This window comes from Lonchura striata, chromosome 15 (genome assembly GCF_050655825.1).
Source record: "Lonchura striata isolate lonStrDom1 chromosome 15, ASM5065582v1, whole genome shotgun sequence".
NCBI classification, from domain to species: Eukaryota; Metazoa; Chordata; class Aves; order Passeriformes; family Estrildidae; genus Lonchura; species Lonchura striata.
Genome location: NC_140717.1, coordinates 14776182 through 14793343, shown reverse-complemented (window position 1 = coordinate 14793343; position 17162 = coordinate 14776182). Strand labels below are relative to the sequence as shown.

General features: G+C 47.7%; 2 protein-coding genes across 2 annotated transcripts in view; one reads left to right on the top strand and one right to left on the bottom strand.

The window, feature by feature from the left end:
- Window positions 1-688: 688 nt before the first annotated feature.
- RFLNA (refilin A) lies at window positions 689-16927 on the bottom strand. The gene is made up of 3 exons (XM_021532789.3): window positions 16348-16927; window positions 7680-7789; window positions 689-6003 (listed from the first exon to the last, which is right to left on the bottom strand). Exons 1-3 carry the CDS (start codon window positions 16699-16701, stop codon window positions 5670-5672), a joined length of 798 nt encoding a protein of 265 aa, XP_021388464.1. The 5' UTR covers window positions 16702-16927; the 3' UTR covers window positions 689-5669.
- LOC144247222 (uncharacterized) overlaps window positions 5999-17162 on the top strand; it is a 109394-nt gene continuing 98230 nt past the window's right edge. The window contains exons 1-3 of the mRNA XM_085593382.1: window positions 5999-12898; window positions 15008-15108; window positions 15883-16047. The gene's annotated coding sequence lies outside the window, so the exon portion shown is untranslated. The remainder of the gene's footprint in view (window positions 12899-15007; window positions 15109-15882; window positions 16048-17162) is intronic.

The following is a 17162-nucleotide window of genomic DNA, read 5'->3' as shown; positions in this document are numbered from 1 at the left end:
TCTTCATCCAAGCCTATTGACTTCATCCCTATAAATCCAATGGTTTTTCCATAAGGATTAGTGTCAGATTCTCCCTGCAGACATCTTGAGTCTTGGAAGACAAAGGAGTGTTCTACTAAAGGCTGGCTGGTGAGCCTGAGGCATTTACAGCAAGGCTTTAAAATGCACTTCATGGCCAGGCAGGGTTTCAGCCCCAGTGCAGCTCATCCACCAGTGGGATTTGGGAAGCCAGGACATAGGAGAGATTGCAGTAGTGCACTAGAATGTGGGTACCTGGATATGAAATAAACATTATGTGGGTTCTTCCTACCCTTGAAGGCCACGGAAGAGCTGGGAGAGGAATTGTCTAGATCCAACACCAAGGCTTCAGAGCTCTGTAGAACAAGATGAAGCTGAAGTGGGAAATTTAGATTGAAGAAATGGTCAAACTGGCAACCAGGGAAATCCTGAAAGGTAAAACTGCCTCTGAGAGTTCCTCCTCAGCTTTTCAGCTTTCCCTGGGCACACAGAGTGGGGTTTGCACATCACAGCACTGACTGTGCCACAGCCACTCATCCATGGGAGCTGGGCTGCATGAAATCCACAGATAGGGATGGACACACCAGGAACGTTCCCTCTGGATGAAAAAGGGCATTAGGCACCAAGTAAAAGGATATGGAAGATGAAGGAAACGCTGCATACATCAGCATGAGGGTTTGAGCATTTTATTATGATATATAAATTTTGTCTTCTTAAATTACTCTCTATGAGTTGAACAGAAAGGGATTATGGTGGAGGAAGAAATATACAAAAATAAAAGGATATTGTGAGCTACTGCATCACCACATATACAACAGTAAAGTACTTTACAAGCACTTAGAGAATCAGACTTACAAAAATAAAAATATGACACATCCTTATGCATTTCCACCACTTATAAGTTCTCTTCTTCCTTCTCTAACCTTCAGACACCTTTCAATCCCATCCTCAGGTCACAATTCACATAATAGGATACTTAGCTCATTCTGACGGCCATTACAGTATCTGAAAAAAAATTAGTGCCTCCCAAGACTTATAAAATCCACTAGTTACAGAGCTTTGGGGGAGATGTTCAGAACAGATCAATTTGTGAGTGATCAGGTGATCCTCAGAGAGCAGACTTTATCTGGCAATAAAAATCTGAATATCCCACAAGAAGATCCATCATCCCCTATAAAGCATTCCTCCATCTCCACAGAGGCACAGCTCTGTGCCTGTTTGATTGATACACACAAAGTACTCGTGAGCCTGGGGAATGCTGATGCACACAGACTTCAGCAGGACTGAATGACTGTGACAGAGGATGGATCTGATTTTGTTTCAGCTCTAAAAAAGGCAAATATGCTTTTTCCTGCAGGAAAAGAGGCAGGTTAAAACCACAGTGGCTAAATATCCTAGGTCAGAGTTGTTCACACACAGAACCATTCACCTCTACGTCAGACTCACACAGTCTTTAGTCTTCAGTTTGCTCTACAAAGTCTTTTTTGCTCATTAGCCCTCTGGTGACCTTTCCCATTTTTTTAAGACACACTCAACATAAATAGTAAATAGCATTCACTTCTCTGACCAGCAGCTCACTCAAACACTGCTATCAACACCCAAACACCATTTCAACAGTTGCAGAAAGCGTGCACCTAGGGTGCAAATCTGTCTGTATTTCACATTGAGGAAAGTAGAGCTGGCTTAGGAAGGAAAAAAAAAAAAGAAAAAGGCAAAAAATAAGGATAAGCAGTAAACTTTTGGTCAAAGTTGTTCTCTGCGGTTTGTGCAACATAATCCACAGCTTCTAAAAGTTCAATATTTTGTTATATTTCATCTTTTTGGCCCCAAATGCAATGACAGCAATGCAGGCAGGCCAGACATGAGCACACTGTTGTATTCCAGGGCAAAAGAATCACAGGGATGAAGGGGAGAGAGACCCACCACCTTTGAGACAGGGATTTTCCATATTGAAAAAAACAATCCCATCAGAAAAGATAGAGGCAGCGTCAGACTTTACCCATCAGACTTGCAGAGCTGTGGGCAATGTGCACATCAGGGGGAAATCAGGATTTCTGGGGAGTCCCAGCTGTTCAAAGAAACTTGCCTTTCCATGGTCTAAATTTATAATTTGTATCTTTGAGAAAATATGCAGGAACAAAGATTTGTTGGCTGAGATTAACACCACTCCATTTAAAAGAAAAGCACCTCCCTAGTGGGACTAATTGTTCCTTTCAGATGTACAAGCACACTACAGGTATGGCACAAGGCACTTCTTGGCTGCCCAGAGTGATTCTTCATTGGCAACACAAAAACACAATTCAGTTTCTGGTGTTTAAGCAAAACAAAAGAAATGTCATCACTTTTCCCAGTCATGAGTAAGATGAACTTTGGCTTTTCTACCACTGCCTAAGCCAGCCACAGGGATGGGAGCAGCAGGGACAGAGTGGGCAGGCAGGTTGGGATGTGTGCCCAGGCAAGGGTGAAGACTTGACCCTCTGTGGTTTCCTTGATCTCAGGAAAAACAAAGTCCCTTTCCAACACCAGCTTTTGCTGAGAAGAAAAGCAGCTTGTGATGGGCTCATGGCAGATACCATATAAGAAGGGATTTTTCAAAAATTTCTCCAGATCTCAGGCACTTGGCAGTGTCCCAGTTTGGATGTGGTCCAGGGTGATGGTCCCACCATAGCCACTGTGGCTACATAGCTCAAAATGTGCTCAGCAGCCTAGAAACCCAAGTTGCTTTCTGTTTTTTTTTTTCCTAACATGGCAAAACCAGAAAAGCTGTTTAAACTCAAAAGAGCAGGAGCATGTTAGGTTACTTCTAGTGTATTTGCAGAGAAAACAAAGCATGAAGCTTCAAAGAGGCCTGGGCTGGGTGTGTGGGACCCTCCAGTGCCAAGGATGCAGCCCTCCACTGCACCCTCCCAGGGGTCACATCCACCTGTGAGACTTTGCCTCAGCAGCCCCTCTCCTGTGTGGTTAAAGTCCAAGTTGAGATTCAGTCTCTCTGCTGGATTTCTAGTTGCACACTAGGTTTTTTTTGGCTTGACTTGAATTCTCTTTTACTGTTGCAGCTGATATTTAGGAAACAGAACTAACAGTGGGCAGAGTGGGAAGAAACTTGCAGCCAGTCATGATGAAAGGAATTTCTGGGGGAAACCTGTCCTGCTCAAAGACCAGCATGATCGAGAACAGCAGGTTTGTGCTTGAAGCAGGGGAATCATCCAGCTGTTAAAAGGAGCAAAGCCTAATGTGTGGTCAGAATAGAGAGAGTCTGGCATCCCCTCTGCTCTGAGGTCAGCCTGTCTCCATCAGTCCACTCTGTCACTGTGCAGGGATCCCCTGGGTGTGAGTTCTGGCCTTGCTTTTGGACCTGGATTTCCCTGCTGTCAGCCTGGGACCCTGCCCCTTGGCTCTCAGGGCTGCAGGCACTGAGCCCTCCAGAGCCCCCACGGTGTCCCCAGCAGGGCAGAGGGGTATTTCCCTTGCTCCCAAGGCTTGCTCAGCAGCACGTGGCCAACAGGACAGAGCTGAAGATGAACCAGCAAGTAAGTGCACCACTAACCTCACTGCACTGGGACCACGTTCATCCAGGCACCAACTCCCTGCTCCCTAAGCCAGCTCTCCTGTTTGCTGGAGCCCTGGGGAGAAGGGTTGCTTCAGGCACAGTAATCCCTTTGGAGGCAGATGCTGCTTTTCCAGCCTTTGATGCTGACAGACAGTGACAGCAGACTCTGACCACTAACAAATATAGTCCTTGTTTGTGTTGCTGTAAAGAATTCAACAGTAGGTGGAAGCCTTGGAAATCCTTTGAGGGGTTCTTCCTACCAAGTCCTAAATCCCAACAGACAGGGAGAGTTCAGCACTGCCACAACACACATCTTTCAGCACCAATGATGCTTCAGCTGTCAGGATTGAAGTTTGTATTTAAAGACTTTATATTTACCTCTGGTGGAAAAACTGTGCTACATTTTAAACAAGAGAACTCTGTTTCATAAAGGTCGCAGTTCTGGTCACACTTACCAACTGCTTTTTGAAACTGATGGAAAAAGAATCTTTATAAATTGCTAATTTTATTATTTTTTCAAGTTTCTCAGACTTTTTTTTTTTAATCTCAGTGGGTTTGTGCGTCAACTGTTCTGGGCAATCAGCTACGTCTTGTTGACATTGTTAATAGGCTTTCTGACTTGGCTGCTCAGCTGTGTTCTGAAATAACTCCATGGGACACACAACAAGTCAGGAACAAAATGGAAAGTTTAGAAGAGAGAAAGCTGGAAATTAATTTCCGGAGCTCTATGGTTATTTCTAAGTCTGAGCAGCATGCATGGTAAGATTTTTGGAGACAATTCTGTGCTATTTTCAAACGTTGTATGTTTGTGGGAATCCAGGCTCTTGCAGATTTTCAGCAAGAGACCAAAGTGAAGATATACCAGAGATGGGATTCATAAGTGGGGAATATTTTACCTTAGGATGGCTTCACTGACTCCTGCTCACTGTTTCTTGGTCCTTTTGCAGAGACAGTTCAGCTGTTTCTAGTGCTACAGCCTGGCTGATCAAGGAAACCCAGATGGGTTTGGGCTTTTCAATCCTTCAAGCTCTACACTGAGAAAGTTTGGCTGCTCCTCTACAGGCAGAAAAGCTGCCCATGCCACAAATATGGAAACTATTGAGAGGGTGAGTTAACCCTGCCCTGGCTTCAAATAAGCCAGGGAGCATTTTCCTGTTCTACACTCCTCTCTTCAATACAGCCACACCCTGAAACTCAGAAAGGCTGCAAGTGCATACAGATCTCTTTAATTAGGTGTTGGAGGCAGTGAACAGCATGGCACACTTGGTCTGACAATACTTTTGGTAGAAGGGCACTAAATTCTCAGTCACTTTTAGAAATTAGCCCTTCAGCTGTTCATTTTCCTCAGTCTCCCCACTTACTCCCGGCTGGGCTCACAGAAGATGTGTCTGTGCATCACAGCTGGCCTTTCTCCTATCTCCTGGTTGCGCTGTGCTTTGCTATGGTATACAAACATCCAGCTGCCAGCAAGAGCTGGGGGACCTGTTTAAATCCTCTTTTTCTTGGGGGTGACAGTCTCCACTCCTCTCACGAAGTGGGGCGACTGCAGTGCTGTAATAGGGTAGCTCTCGCTCAGATGAGCTGTTGGAGCAAGCTGTGATGTACTGGTACAAATAACCACCTCCTCTGCATTTCAGCTCTGAAAGAGATCTGGCCTGGTGTGTGCTGGGCCAACCAGATGCTGACTCTGCAGTCGGTCTTCCCTTTGCAGAGACCAAAATAGCTCTGAAGCTTACAACGACTCTCACCTATGTGCTAGACACAAGACCTACAGAGCTCATAAGGCATCATTCTGCAATGGTAAGAGGGTCCTTTGTCATCTTGATTTCATCTAAACACAAGCCAAAAATAGATACGCTCGGAGAGAAAAAAAAAAAAACCAAAAATAAAATCCAGATCGTGAATGTCAGGAACGTCGCAAAATACAAGCCAGCCTCTCACTGATCAAAACCATCCTGTGCCCTGCAAGCCTCCTCCCAGCCAGTTCAGCCTCGCTGTTCTCCAGCCATGAATATTCAGTCACCACCGAGCAAGGCCCAGGCAGAGCCCCGCGAAGGCCGCGGCCTCCCGGGGGTCGCGCGGTTGCCAGCGGCGGGGCGGATCAGAGGGTCTCGCCGTACATGACGCACGGGTTGGTTTCCTCACAGAGTTCCAGCTGCACGCTGGAAGCAAACCAGCGCTTGGCACAGCCCAAGCTGTAGTTGAGGGTGGTCCGGTAAATGTTCTTGGCACGCTTAGGGAAAATGATGGTCGTGCTCTGAAACCTCACCGGCTTCTGGCGGGGCTCGAAGATCAGCTGGGACTTGTAGTTCCGCCAGGTGCAGTTGGGAGCGGCGATGATGGTCTCGCTGTAGGTGGTGACCGTGGGGATGGGGCCGTAGAAGATGTCATCCCGATAGTGCTTCTCCGAGTCGTACTTCACCTCGGAATTGCACCTACAGAGGACAGCAAGGTATCAGGAGCACAGCCCAGGCAGCAAAGCAGGCAAGACAGGCAAGAATCTTCTCTAACCCTTCGAAGCTGGCAGCATTTACCACCTCTTACTGCACAGACACTGGGGCAGATGACAACTCTACAACCCAAAGCCAAGAGGACTCTGTCCTGCTGGGGAATCTTGCTGGAACCCCACCTTGCTGTGAATCCATCTCAGCATTTCTGCAAAGTGGTCATACCAGGGCAGAAAACACTTTGTTGCAGAGGTTCCAAGCAACGCTCTTCTTCCTCTGGTTTTCTCCATGGGTCCCACTGGGGCCTCAGCTCAGCCCTGAGAGCTACACTGGAGGCAGACTAATGCCCTGTAATGGACCTGCTGAGCTGTCAAGGCTGTTTGTCTTGTCTTTCATCATTGCACAAAAATGCCCAAACCAGGTAAAATCTGAGTGCTGGGAGATGAGGGATGAGGTTGCTTGTTGGAACCTACAAAAAAATCCAAGCAATGCTGAAAGAGCAGGTAAACCAAAGGAATATTGTGGGCTATGGCTGCCCAACACTCATGCCACTGGTCTCAAAGGGATTGGCCACCTGAACTGTCAACAGATGAAGAACCACAAAAAGTAGGATGTCACAGCCCTGCCTTTTTTCTGCAGCCACCTAGAAAGGATGTGCAGACACCAGGCCAGGAAAAGGGCTTCTTCTGGAATCCCTAGGCATTGGGTACAGCAGGACTTCCATTGGCTTTCCCTGCTCCCCAAATGCTCCTCCAGCAATCAGCAGCCAAGGAATGTGTAGCTCCACGTAAAAAAGATTAAAAGCTGGGTGTGTGCTTGTCATTACCTCCACCCAGAGGGGGACTGACTGATTGTGCACCGCGTGTAATCTGAGCTGCTGTAATGTATTTTGCACAGCTAGGGTGTAAGCAAGTCATTCAGCACACATAAAACAAAACTCCGATGTAATCACCATAAAAACATGCCCGCTGGCAGTTCCTCAACCAGCAGAGATTTACTGGGGTACATTTCCAGAGAGACTTTTGCATAGGTTGAGGGGGTTTACAGTTCTCCCACTGTCCCTGCCCCAGGCTGTGTGTGAGTGCTCCATGCTGTTTGCAGGATACATTCCACATCAGCAAAAGAGCAAAGAAAGAGCAAACACCAACATTTATCCATCGGGCACAGCACCAGCCCCACGGGAGGGCAGAACATCTCCATCACTGGCTTGAGGGACCATCTCCTCACACAGAGGAGCTCATTCAGTCTCTGTGGGCTGTCTAATACTGGTTTCTCTGTGGCAAGAGCGAACAAAAAAAGGTGCCAATTAGAAGGGTGTTGCTTCTTCTGAAGACACAAATCATCTGGGAACAGTATGAAGACCATCAGATTACTTAGTGGACGCCATCAAGCCCACAGATGGTAATGGTTTTCTCTCATAGCCTTGGATTTTAGCTGGCCTTGGAAGGAAGGCTGCCTTCTATTAAAACCCCCCTCCAGTTTTTGCCTGTTCCCCTCTGCCTGTGCTGCTGTCAGTGGCTTTAATTCAGGAATTACTCTCCCACCTGTCCTTCCCTTTCCATCAAAATAACCATGACTCTCATTTGCAAACACATTTTAATCTTTGGCAGAAGCACCAGAAAAAAGACAGAAATCCCCATCTACCCACCCAATCCCATCTGTACCTGATTTCCTGCACAGGCTCAGGATTGACCTCAATGCTTTCTCCAAAAAACACCGGGCACATTCGAGGCCTTATCTCTGGCATGGACGGGTTCAGGAGCAGATACGGCATCTGCAGGGAAGGAGAGCACAGCAAGTGTTGGAACACAACAGATGGGGTTGGCACAGTTCATAACGTGCTGTGGCTGGCAGCTGAGCAGCCTAACACAACACCTGGACTGTCCTCACCTACCAACACCTCCCTCTGCCCCAGCACACCTCCCAGGTACGTGACTCTGCCCACATCTCTGTCACTTCATACTGCAGTATCTGTTTGTTGAAATTTAACCTTGCCTTTCCTTCTTCCTTTCTTGTTTCTCAGAGGAATTGCAATTGTTTTTGAGTTTTCTTGAGCCCTGATATTGCCCTTACAGGTAGGAATTAACAAGTCTTAGAAACACTCAAAATGTGTCAGCATGGAGAAGTGTTCCATGTCTGACCAAACAGAGCAATAGGGCCTAAGGCTGCTGACTTGAAGGATGTAGGTCTACTGAAGTGAGACATGTTTATGTATTTTTATAGATATACATACAAATATGTACATAAAATCATGTATCCCTTGCAACAATCCAGCAGAGGAAGCAATAGACTTGCTGTTCCCAAAGTCTCCGTGCCAAAAACGGTTCTTGTGCTGCAAAGGACATTCTTGTTAACCATAAAACTGAGGGTGGGGTGAGACACTGGGGCACCTTGTGGCCTCTGCAATGCAGGAAGCCAGTTGCAAGCCAGGACTTTGTAATGAATGGAGCAGCTCCAATTCATGACACCAAAAATTGGATTTTTAAGACTAACTGTACTGTGAACTTACTCTGACAAATTGTCACAGACCAGCCTAGGCTACTCTGCCCACCACAGAAATGATTAATCCCATTTCTCTATACTGGAGAGCTCTTAAACACCAGTTCCTACATATGGGGATCCTGTGTCTGGTGCCTGGACCAAACCCAGCAGCTAATTCAGCCTAATCCTGCCCTCCTGGAAAAATGTCACTGCAGGTTTCAGACTCTGCCACTACTTTTCTGTCAGCAGATATTTATGACGCACAGGGACACAGGATCTCTTTAAAGGAGATGGCTGGCAGCCTCTCTGCAGGGTCTGTAGATGGCTAGCTGAGGTCTGCTTTCTTCTACTGGTTTGGGCCTTCTGCCTCAGGCTAAGGCAAAAAATGTCACTGCTCCATCTGAATTTGCCAAGCTATTTAATTCTGTGTCCCAAAGCCACAAAGCTGTTTCTTCTTTTCATACTGAAATATCCCTGCGCTTTACAACTGTGTAAAGTTGTACTATTAAGTAAAATGGCCAACCCCTCTTTTTGATTGAATACTGTTCCATTGTCAAAACAGAAGTGTCTGCACAGTTATGGGGGGAAAAAATAAAAAAAAAAAAATATACGTTCACCCTCCCTAGCAAACACTGGCCAAAAGGCAAAGTTCATTCCCAAATTGCTTTCAACACTCTTGACAGGGGAGGGCAAGGGCAGCTTTCTGGTCATAAATAAAGCTCTTTGCTTCTGAAATGTGAGTTGTTTACATCAGACAAGCCTCAGTTCACAAGGGTGCAGATGTCCAGCTTGTAACAGTATGCACAAGGCCAGAGCTCTTTCTAAAGACATTTTGTACATAAGAAGAGGGTCCTTTGGGTGCAGGAGTCAAACACCATTTGCACATGCTCATGAGCTTTGTGAACAGCAGGCAGGCTGCCCTTTGGGGGTTCACCTGCAGATTGCTTGAACTGGTGAAGGAAACAAGGCTGGGGATATATGTCCCTCCTTTAAAGAAGCAGTTTTCAAAGAAGTGCTTCGGGCAAACAAGCCTTCACACTTCTTGCTAACAAATGCTGACACCAAGTGTGCTCCAAACATCCCCAGGATGCGGGAGATGTTACGAAGTCTTTCCTGTGGCTTAGCAGGAACATTGCTGGGGCATCTGGCCCCCAGTGTGTGCTTGGGAAAAGCCTTCCCAGCCCGCCGAGCGCCGGGGGTGCTGCTCGGTCAGAGCGTGGGCACGGTGGCAATCACCATCTGTGGAGAGCACAAGTCCCACAGCAGGGAACAGGAACAAGAACACGCTGCAGAAACACCACCAGTGTGCACGGAGAAATGGAGGTGCTGGCATGCACGGCTGGTATCAATCAGAGTCAAAAATTTGCTGCTGAACTTGGTGAGAGCAGGATTAAGTGTTCTCCAGGTTAGTACAGGATGGGGTGTGATGAGATTATTTCCATTGGGGGTTACAGATAACCTTGTTCTGGGCAGGGAAGGGTGGCAAAAGGCATTTCATATGCTGAGGATAAGCACCAACTTCAGACCTGCAGGTTTGGCTTAGTTTAGAAAGCTGGAACAACTGTGAACATTGGCAGGCCAAAGTCAGTATTTCTACTGCCTGTCAAGACCATTACAGACTCAGACCTCTCTTCCATGAGCTGCTGCAGGTCAGAAACCTTGAAGTAACCTGAAAGTCTACACATGGAAGATGTAAATAACTTACAAATCATGGCCTAAAAATAGAGATCTCTAAGGTCCTGCAGGCTGTTCACCAAACAGCAACTGATTTGCTTGCACAGTGTGAAGGGGTCACTAAACAGCAACCACAGGTTTCACACAGCAGCCACTGAAAGGCACCTCAGGTGACATTTTGTTTTCCCTCCAGTGATGTTCTGAAATGTCGGCTCCTGCAAGTCACCTGGAGCTGGGAAGCAAGGAACAGGGGATATGAGCTTTCCAAAAGATTTGTCTTTGGGGCTGAAATGTTATATGCTTGGCACATGTCAAAAGCTGCCTTTTTGGCAAGAGCTTGACACCGACTCCTTCCAATCTGCTTTAAGGAAAAAAACCAAAAATGTTCTGCCTGTCAAAAAAATACTGACTCAATTCTTTTTCCTTCTGCACAGGAATGGTTGAAAGAGGAGGAGCACTGGACTGCTGAGCCCCCTTGAGAAAATCAGGATCCCTGGCTCGTTTCTAGGGATCACTTGGTGATCTCCAGATACTCCACAAGTAAGGCAAGTTTCTGTATTATCCTGCACCATGGATAGAGGGAGCAGAGCTGGCTGCATATTCCTGAGGGTCACTGATGGTGGAGAGAAGTCCACATCACTTCAGGCTGTCCACGAGTGATCCATAGTCAAGGTCAGTCTATCCAAGGGTTGCTGTGCTGGAACACTGCAGTGGGGACCTAATTTATCTGTCCCCAGTAACTGGAGCTGTGCTGGCACTTACCAGATGCCGCTTCGCACAACCCTGGCATCTTGAAGGACAGAAGGAGTCTGGTAGGCAAGGAAGGTTGAGAAGACATAATGAAAGATACCAGAGATATCAAAAAAGTGACTGCCACATTTACAGCTTGATCCAAGGTGCATATTAGGCAGTAAATGAGCCGTTATTTTTATTTCTTCTCCAGTACATAATTTGTGTCAACCAGCAAAGAGTTACAGTAGTATTAAAAAGCTGAAGAGCTTTCTTGTTTGGCTGCATTTTTCCCTCTGCCTTAACTCTGATGCCTTTCAGGCATGTAACGGCCTGGGCAGCTAAACTCTGCTTTTTGCAAGTAGCAGATAGATAAACACAGATAAAATTGGTTGCTAAATGGAATTCAATCTACAGCTCATCAACAGCATTGACTGTTCTTTAGCTGCCAAATTCCAGGCAGCAAAGCAAGAAAAAGGAAAGGAAATTAACATGACTTGAAATAAATAAACCCCTAAAACCTTTCCCCAGAGAGCACAGAGAACCAGAACTGACCGACTCCTTTTGCTATGGTCATTATATGGAAGGCACTAAGATGTGGCATTAGATCTCTAGAGACTGTAAGGGGAAACAGCTTTCCAAGTGTCAGGGCTACAAACAGGATACAGCTTCCCAAATTCCCAGCTCCTAACTAAGCTAGGGCATAAGCAAATCTCTCACCACATTTTCCCACTATGGTAACATGTCAGGTCCATGAAAATATCACTTTACTCAGCTGTTATTTACAGCTATAATGAAAGATCTGGCTGAGTTATTTGACACACATCTACATTCTCCGCTCTAGAAGATAAGCAATATTTGTTTAACAGACCATTTATTTTCCCAATATCTGCACGTATTGCACATCACGAGTAATTTATACCAGAGCCGGCTGAGATTATATTGGGAGGTGATAACAGAAAATGCAAACCTCAGGTAGAAAGCAGGGGTTTATTATTTCAAAGAATTACATCCTTCCTGCTTATCTCCCTCCTTTATTTCAAGTGGGAAATGTGTGCTACTTTGCTTATAGTCCACAGGGTTATGTAGGGACACAATGGAAATTCAGCAGCTAGAAGACATTACCCTCAATGTCTTTCATCAGAGCCACACTTTCCAGAGCAGATGATGAGACCCTGCTGCCTGTTTCCCTGATCTGCCCAGAAGGGAAATCTGTCAGATCAGGTGAGGCCAATGAAGTGAGGCCCAGAGCCATGCCCTCTCCTTCATCAAGGAGGAAGAGGAGCGGGTGCATATCCAGAACCGGGTGGGGCTGAGGGACAGGGAACAGCCAGGTGGGATTAGCCTTTGCCAGGAGAGGACACAGGTGTGGAACTGAAGCTGGGGGAATTCCTGCAGGATCCAGTGCTGTGGGAGCGGCTCAGAAGTGGGTCAGGATGCCAGGCTGCCAACAAGCCCTGAGGCAAACCCTGCTGTGGTGCCAGATGGGTGCCTTGCTCCCTGCACCAGCCTGGGGCTTCCCCAGAGCTGCTGGGACCCACAGGGCCTTGGGAGTCACGTCCCCTGCCTCATGTGCAGGCTGCAGCCTGGCTCAGGTCGGGGTGCTGGGCCTCCCTCTCACGTGTGCTTTCAGAGTAGGTGTTGACAGGTATGGAAATTACATATGAAAAACCTTTGATGGCCATCTTCCCCACCGAGTCCCTACAAGACAATGCCCCATTCCTGAAGCACCTTCAGTGCAGGACAAGATGCTGGCTCTGTGACCCAATGGGTCTTCAAAATGCTGCATGTCAGGAAGAAATGGTCTCTTGGGTTTTTTTAATATGAGCTGTTAATCCAGCAGGGTTGGCACAATTACTGAGGGACCACGTTGTTGGGACCCCGTTCTTGTCTGTGAAGGCTGTGCCAAGGGGCAAGGTCTCCTTCTCCATACTTGAGATGAAGCTGGAATCTTCTCCCATCACCCAAGAGTGATTCTGAATCATTCCTGCTGCTGAATGTAAGTAGAATTTCCCTACATCCCTATAGCTGTTTCACTGGGATATAGTCCCACAGAAGTCAGTGCTCTCTGAGGCAGGTTGAGTGCACAAATGCTTAAATCTTGCAAAGTAAAAGAACTCACTGCAGTGGCAAAAGTTCCTTTCACTGTTGGGAAGGAACATAAAATCTGCTTCAAGAACACACAATGGATACTTCTGAAGATGAATGTGATCTTGATGTCCCCTGATATCCATTAAGAGTTGTGTGATGGATGCAAAGCACTTATTTCAGCACAGTCCAAAAGCAGTTCTTCTAGCCTCAACCAGTGTCCCAGGGCAAGAACAACAGGGAAAACTCTAAGCAGATATGGGTACTTTGATGTCATTTCATTCCCCATGCTTTCAGCAACTGCTTCTTTGTGCATATTATTAGGCTTTATTTTGTTGTATTTCTGTTCGTTTTGACCCAGCTTTAAAGACACAGTGTAGAGAATTCAGTAACCCAAGTCATAAGAATCAATTTTAATAATGTCTCAGATTTAAAAGGCAGAACTAGGTAAAAGTCACTTTCTATTTTCCTTAGGATATTTGCACTTAAGCACAAAACACTTGACAAATTCCCTACATGGATTTTATTTGAAGAAATAAAAGCCAATTTATCCTGCACTACAAGTAAAAGGGGGGAAAAAAGCCCCTAAATGGTGTTGAACTTGTGGTATTTATGACTCTGGCCCTAAATTGCCTTTCATATTTTCTTGGATCCCAAAGCTGTTCCCAAATTGGCTGGTTAAATGTGAATAAATGGTGCATTGTCTTTGAAACAAAGTTGTGCTTATTAAAGAGCAGAGAGTTTACTTTTTCAGAGTCACAGTTAATAACACAGAGCAGTGAGAACACAGATTTTGCACACAAGAAAATCTTCGATAAGGCATGCAATCTCCTTTTACTCTGCATGAGAAGTGCCATCCTAAAGGAGAAAAATTGTGTAACATATTTGCAAAGTTGGAGCAAAATAGCTGACTGCAGAAGAATGCAACTGGATTCAGACCAGTGGTTTGATAGTTCTGCAACAAATAATAGTATGAAATACTTCACACAGACCTGGAATGTTGTTTCCTTCACCTGACAGCAATTTATTGTAATTGTACATACTAGAACCTTGGCTGTTGGTGACTGAGTTATGTATGGTTTTATAGTATTCCAACACAAAGAGTGCAGGTTTTGTTCCTGGCTCTGTCACGTTTATAAGCAAAACAAACACTAATATAACAGGCGATTAAAAACAGCATTTCTTGGTGTGCAAATAGCTGCAATTATTGATTTGCCAATTCTGCATGCTCTGATGAACAGCAGAGGAATAGACTTAAACAGAAGCACATTCATGGGTTGCATAACTGCTCACAGATCAGCAAGCCCTTGTAAAATGGCAAAATTAAAGCTAATTAGACACTGCAATTTCAAAGTATGAAGCAAGCAATACTCTTCATATTTTTCCTGCATTAATATCAGCTGCAAGTACAGTATTTGCACAGTGGAAATGAAAGGAAGTGAAACTCTCTGTAGTCCAATGGAGTGAAAATTCCTATTTACTTCATTATTTTGCAGTGAACCAAGCAGAGTTAAAGAACAGAGCCCAGCATCGCTCCGAATAATACATTCTGACTGGTTTCAGCATTTGGATCCCTGCAACCTTCTGTACCTGCTAAGAGCATGGAATTCCATACATTCCCAATGTGTAGAACCCATACTCTAAGCAGGAGCCCTTGCAATGTGATACAGAATGTAGAAACAGTGTGAGCTTTTTTGAAGTGTCTAAAATGTTCACTAATGATGAAAACAATTGAAAAACTTAACTTTACCTTATTCAGATCACAGGAATAACTTTTCTCCCTGTAGGAGTCAAGCACTAAAACTCTCAAGACTAACAGCCCATGAACTGAAATAAATTTTTTCATGTTCTTTCTTCTTTGATGTCTAAGGACTTTCTTGGATGGTGCGATGGCCAACTGTCATATGACTGGAATGGAGACTGTCATATCCCCATTACAGAGTTTTGCAGACACCTCCACCCCTGCTGTTTTTCGCTCCAGCAGCCTTCACTCACCTTCCTGCCCAATTTTATTTTACAGACACACGGGAACAGCCTGATCTTGCCAAATCAGAGCCGTGTGGGTAACTTTGTACATAAACACTCCCATCGAGATGGCACACACGCCCAGGCATCTTGCAGGTAAGGCTCCATATTAGGAACTGCCGTGTTAGCTGGTTTGAGATTTGACTTTCATAATAAGCCTTCACACCCTCTCCACTGTGAGGAGTCATTGTTCATGGGGAAGGTTTTGGCATGTTCAGGAGAAAAAGGCAGTTTTCAGTAATATTCTCAAAAGGCCTTAGAACTTGAGAAAGTGCACAAGGGTGTGAGGAGTCATTGCAAAATGTCTCTATGGGAAAGAAGTCTGAATTGTCACTAGAGCAGAAGGAGATAAATTTTTCTCATGGAAAGATTTGTGCTGCTGTTTAAAGCCAATTAACCACGCTGAATACACCTACAAACATCTTTTATACATGTTTAAAAAAAAATTTAAAGAGCCCTGGGGAAGAACTTTCATCATCCTTTAAAAACCCCCACCACCATTGCTTATGCTCTGAACGCTGTGTTTTAAAAATGGGTTTTATAGCTCAGGGATAGAAATAAATAAAGCAAAATAATAGTCATAATAAATCTACCCCGATCCTACTCCACATTCAAGTGCTTCACTGGCACTGCATCAGGCTGACCGAGACCTGCAGTGCTCTGCCAGCTGTCTGAGCTTACAAACCGCTACCCCGGCTCCGCTCGGCTGCCAGCGGACAAACCTTTCATGCGGGCTCATGCCACAAAGCCCCGCTCCAGCAAAGGGCAGCAGCACACAGCCCTTCCCAGACCCTGTCCCGCAGCTACTCCCCGGACACACATCCCTACCCTGCCCCAGCTAAAGGGCACTTTTGTCTTTCTTTGCTCCAGCAAACGCGGCTCCACGCTCCTCACAAAGCAGATGTGGGATGCCAGGGCGTAATGATGACTGGAAGCCAGACGCCCCTGCCTCGGTCCGGATGGATGCAGCTCCAACCTGCACCTACCAGGCAGAGCAGTGTCACTGAGAAACAGTTACGCTTTTCTCTTCCGAAGGTGGGTAGGGGAGCTTGGTTCAGACTTTGGTTTTCACTCCCACACCGTTATTAGAGTTCACCCAGCCAAACTGCCAACACTCTGCGAGTGTATCCAAAAACCCAGCCTGGCACAGCAGCGGCGCTGCCACCGCGGGACCGCAGCCGCCACGGGCAGCCCGGAGTGCCCTCGGCCGGCGAGGGGCACTCAGACCAGGGTGAGCAGTGGCCAGAGGCGCCCTCCTGCCTGCCCCGCTCCGGAGCTCGGCCAGCCTTTCCCCCCCGGAGGGGACAGAGCCCGGTGCCCGGGTTTGGCTCTTACCACTTTGCCGTCCTTGGCCTCTCGCCGGTGGCCCGGGGGCTCCGCACCGCCGCTGCCCCCTGCCCGGCCCTCACCGGGCGACAGGGAGTAGAAGGGGGGGCTGGGGCTGGGGGGCAGCCCCGAGTCCGGACTGTCCAGCAAGCCTTCCCGGCTCTTCTCCTTCAGGCTCTCGTCCATCCCTTGCAGCTGGAGGTGACCTACCATGTCTGGGGGACAGCGAGGGGGCCGCGGCGGGAGAAAATCCTCCAGCGCCGCCCGCCGCGGAGGGAGGGAAGGGGAAGGGAGCCCGGGGGGCCCCTCCTGAGTCCTGACCGCCGCTACCAGCCTGCCGGAGCCCGGCGCTGCTGCCAGCATCAGCCAGACCGGGGTGTCCCGGCCGCCTCCCCTCCGCCGGCCCTGCCCGCCCGGCCGCCCCCGCCCTCAGGCGTTCCCAGGGGAGGGAAGCGGCGCCCGGTCCCCCCGCCCAGCCCCGCGGGGTACGCGCGGCAGCGCCCGGGCCGGCCCCGCCGGCAGGGAGCGCTGGGCGCGGCGGGGACGGGACGGGGACGGGACGGGGATGCGCCGCGCTCGCCCACAGCCTGCGCCGCCCGCCGCCTCCCGGCGGCTCATTTATCCGGAGAGGGTGGGAGGGAGCCGGGGAGCGCCCTCCCCTTCCCCCGGCCCCCCAGCTCTGTCCCGGCCGCGCGTTCTCGGGCGCTTCCCAGGCTCGGAGCGCGTTCGGCGCCGCCCGCCTGCCCTCTCCCTCCTGAGGGGACGGGGCCGCCCCCGCGCACGGCCGGCGCGAGCGGGGTGTCCCCAGAACACCTCCCCGTGAG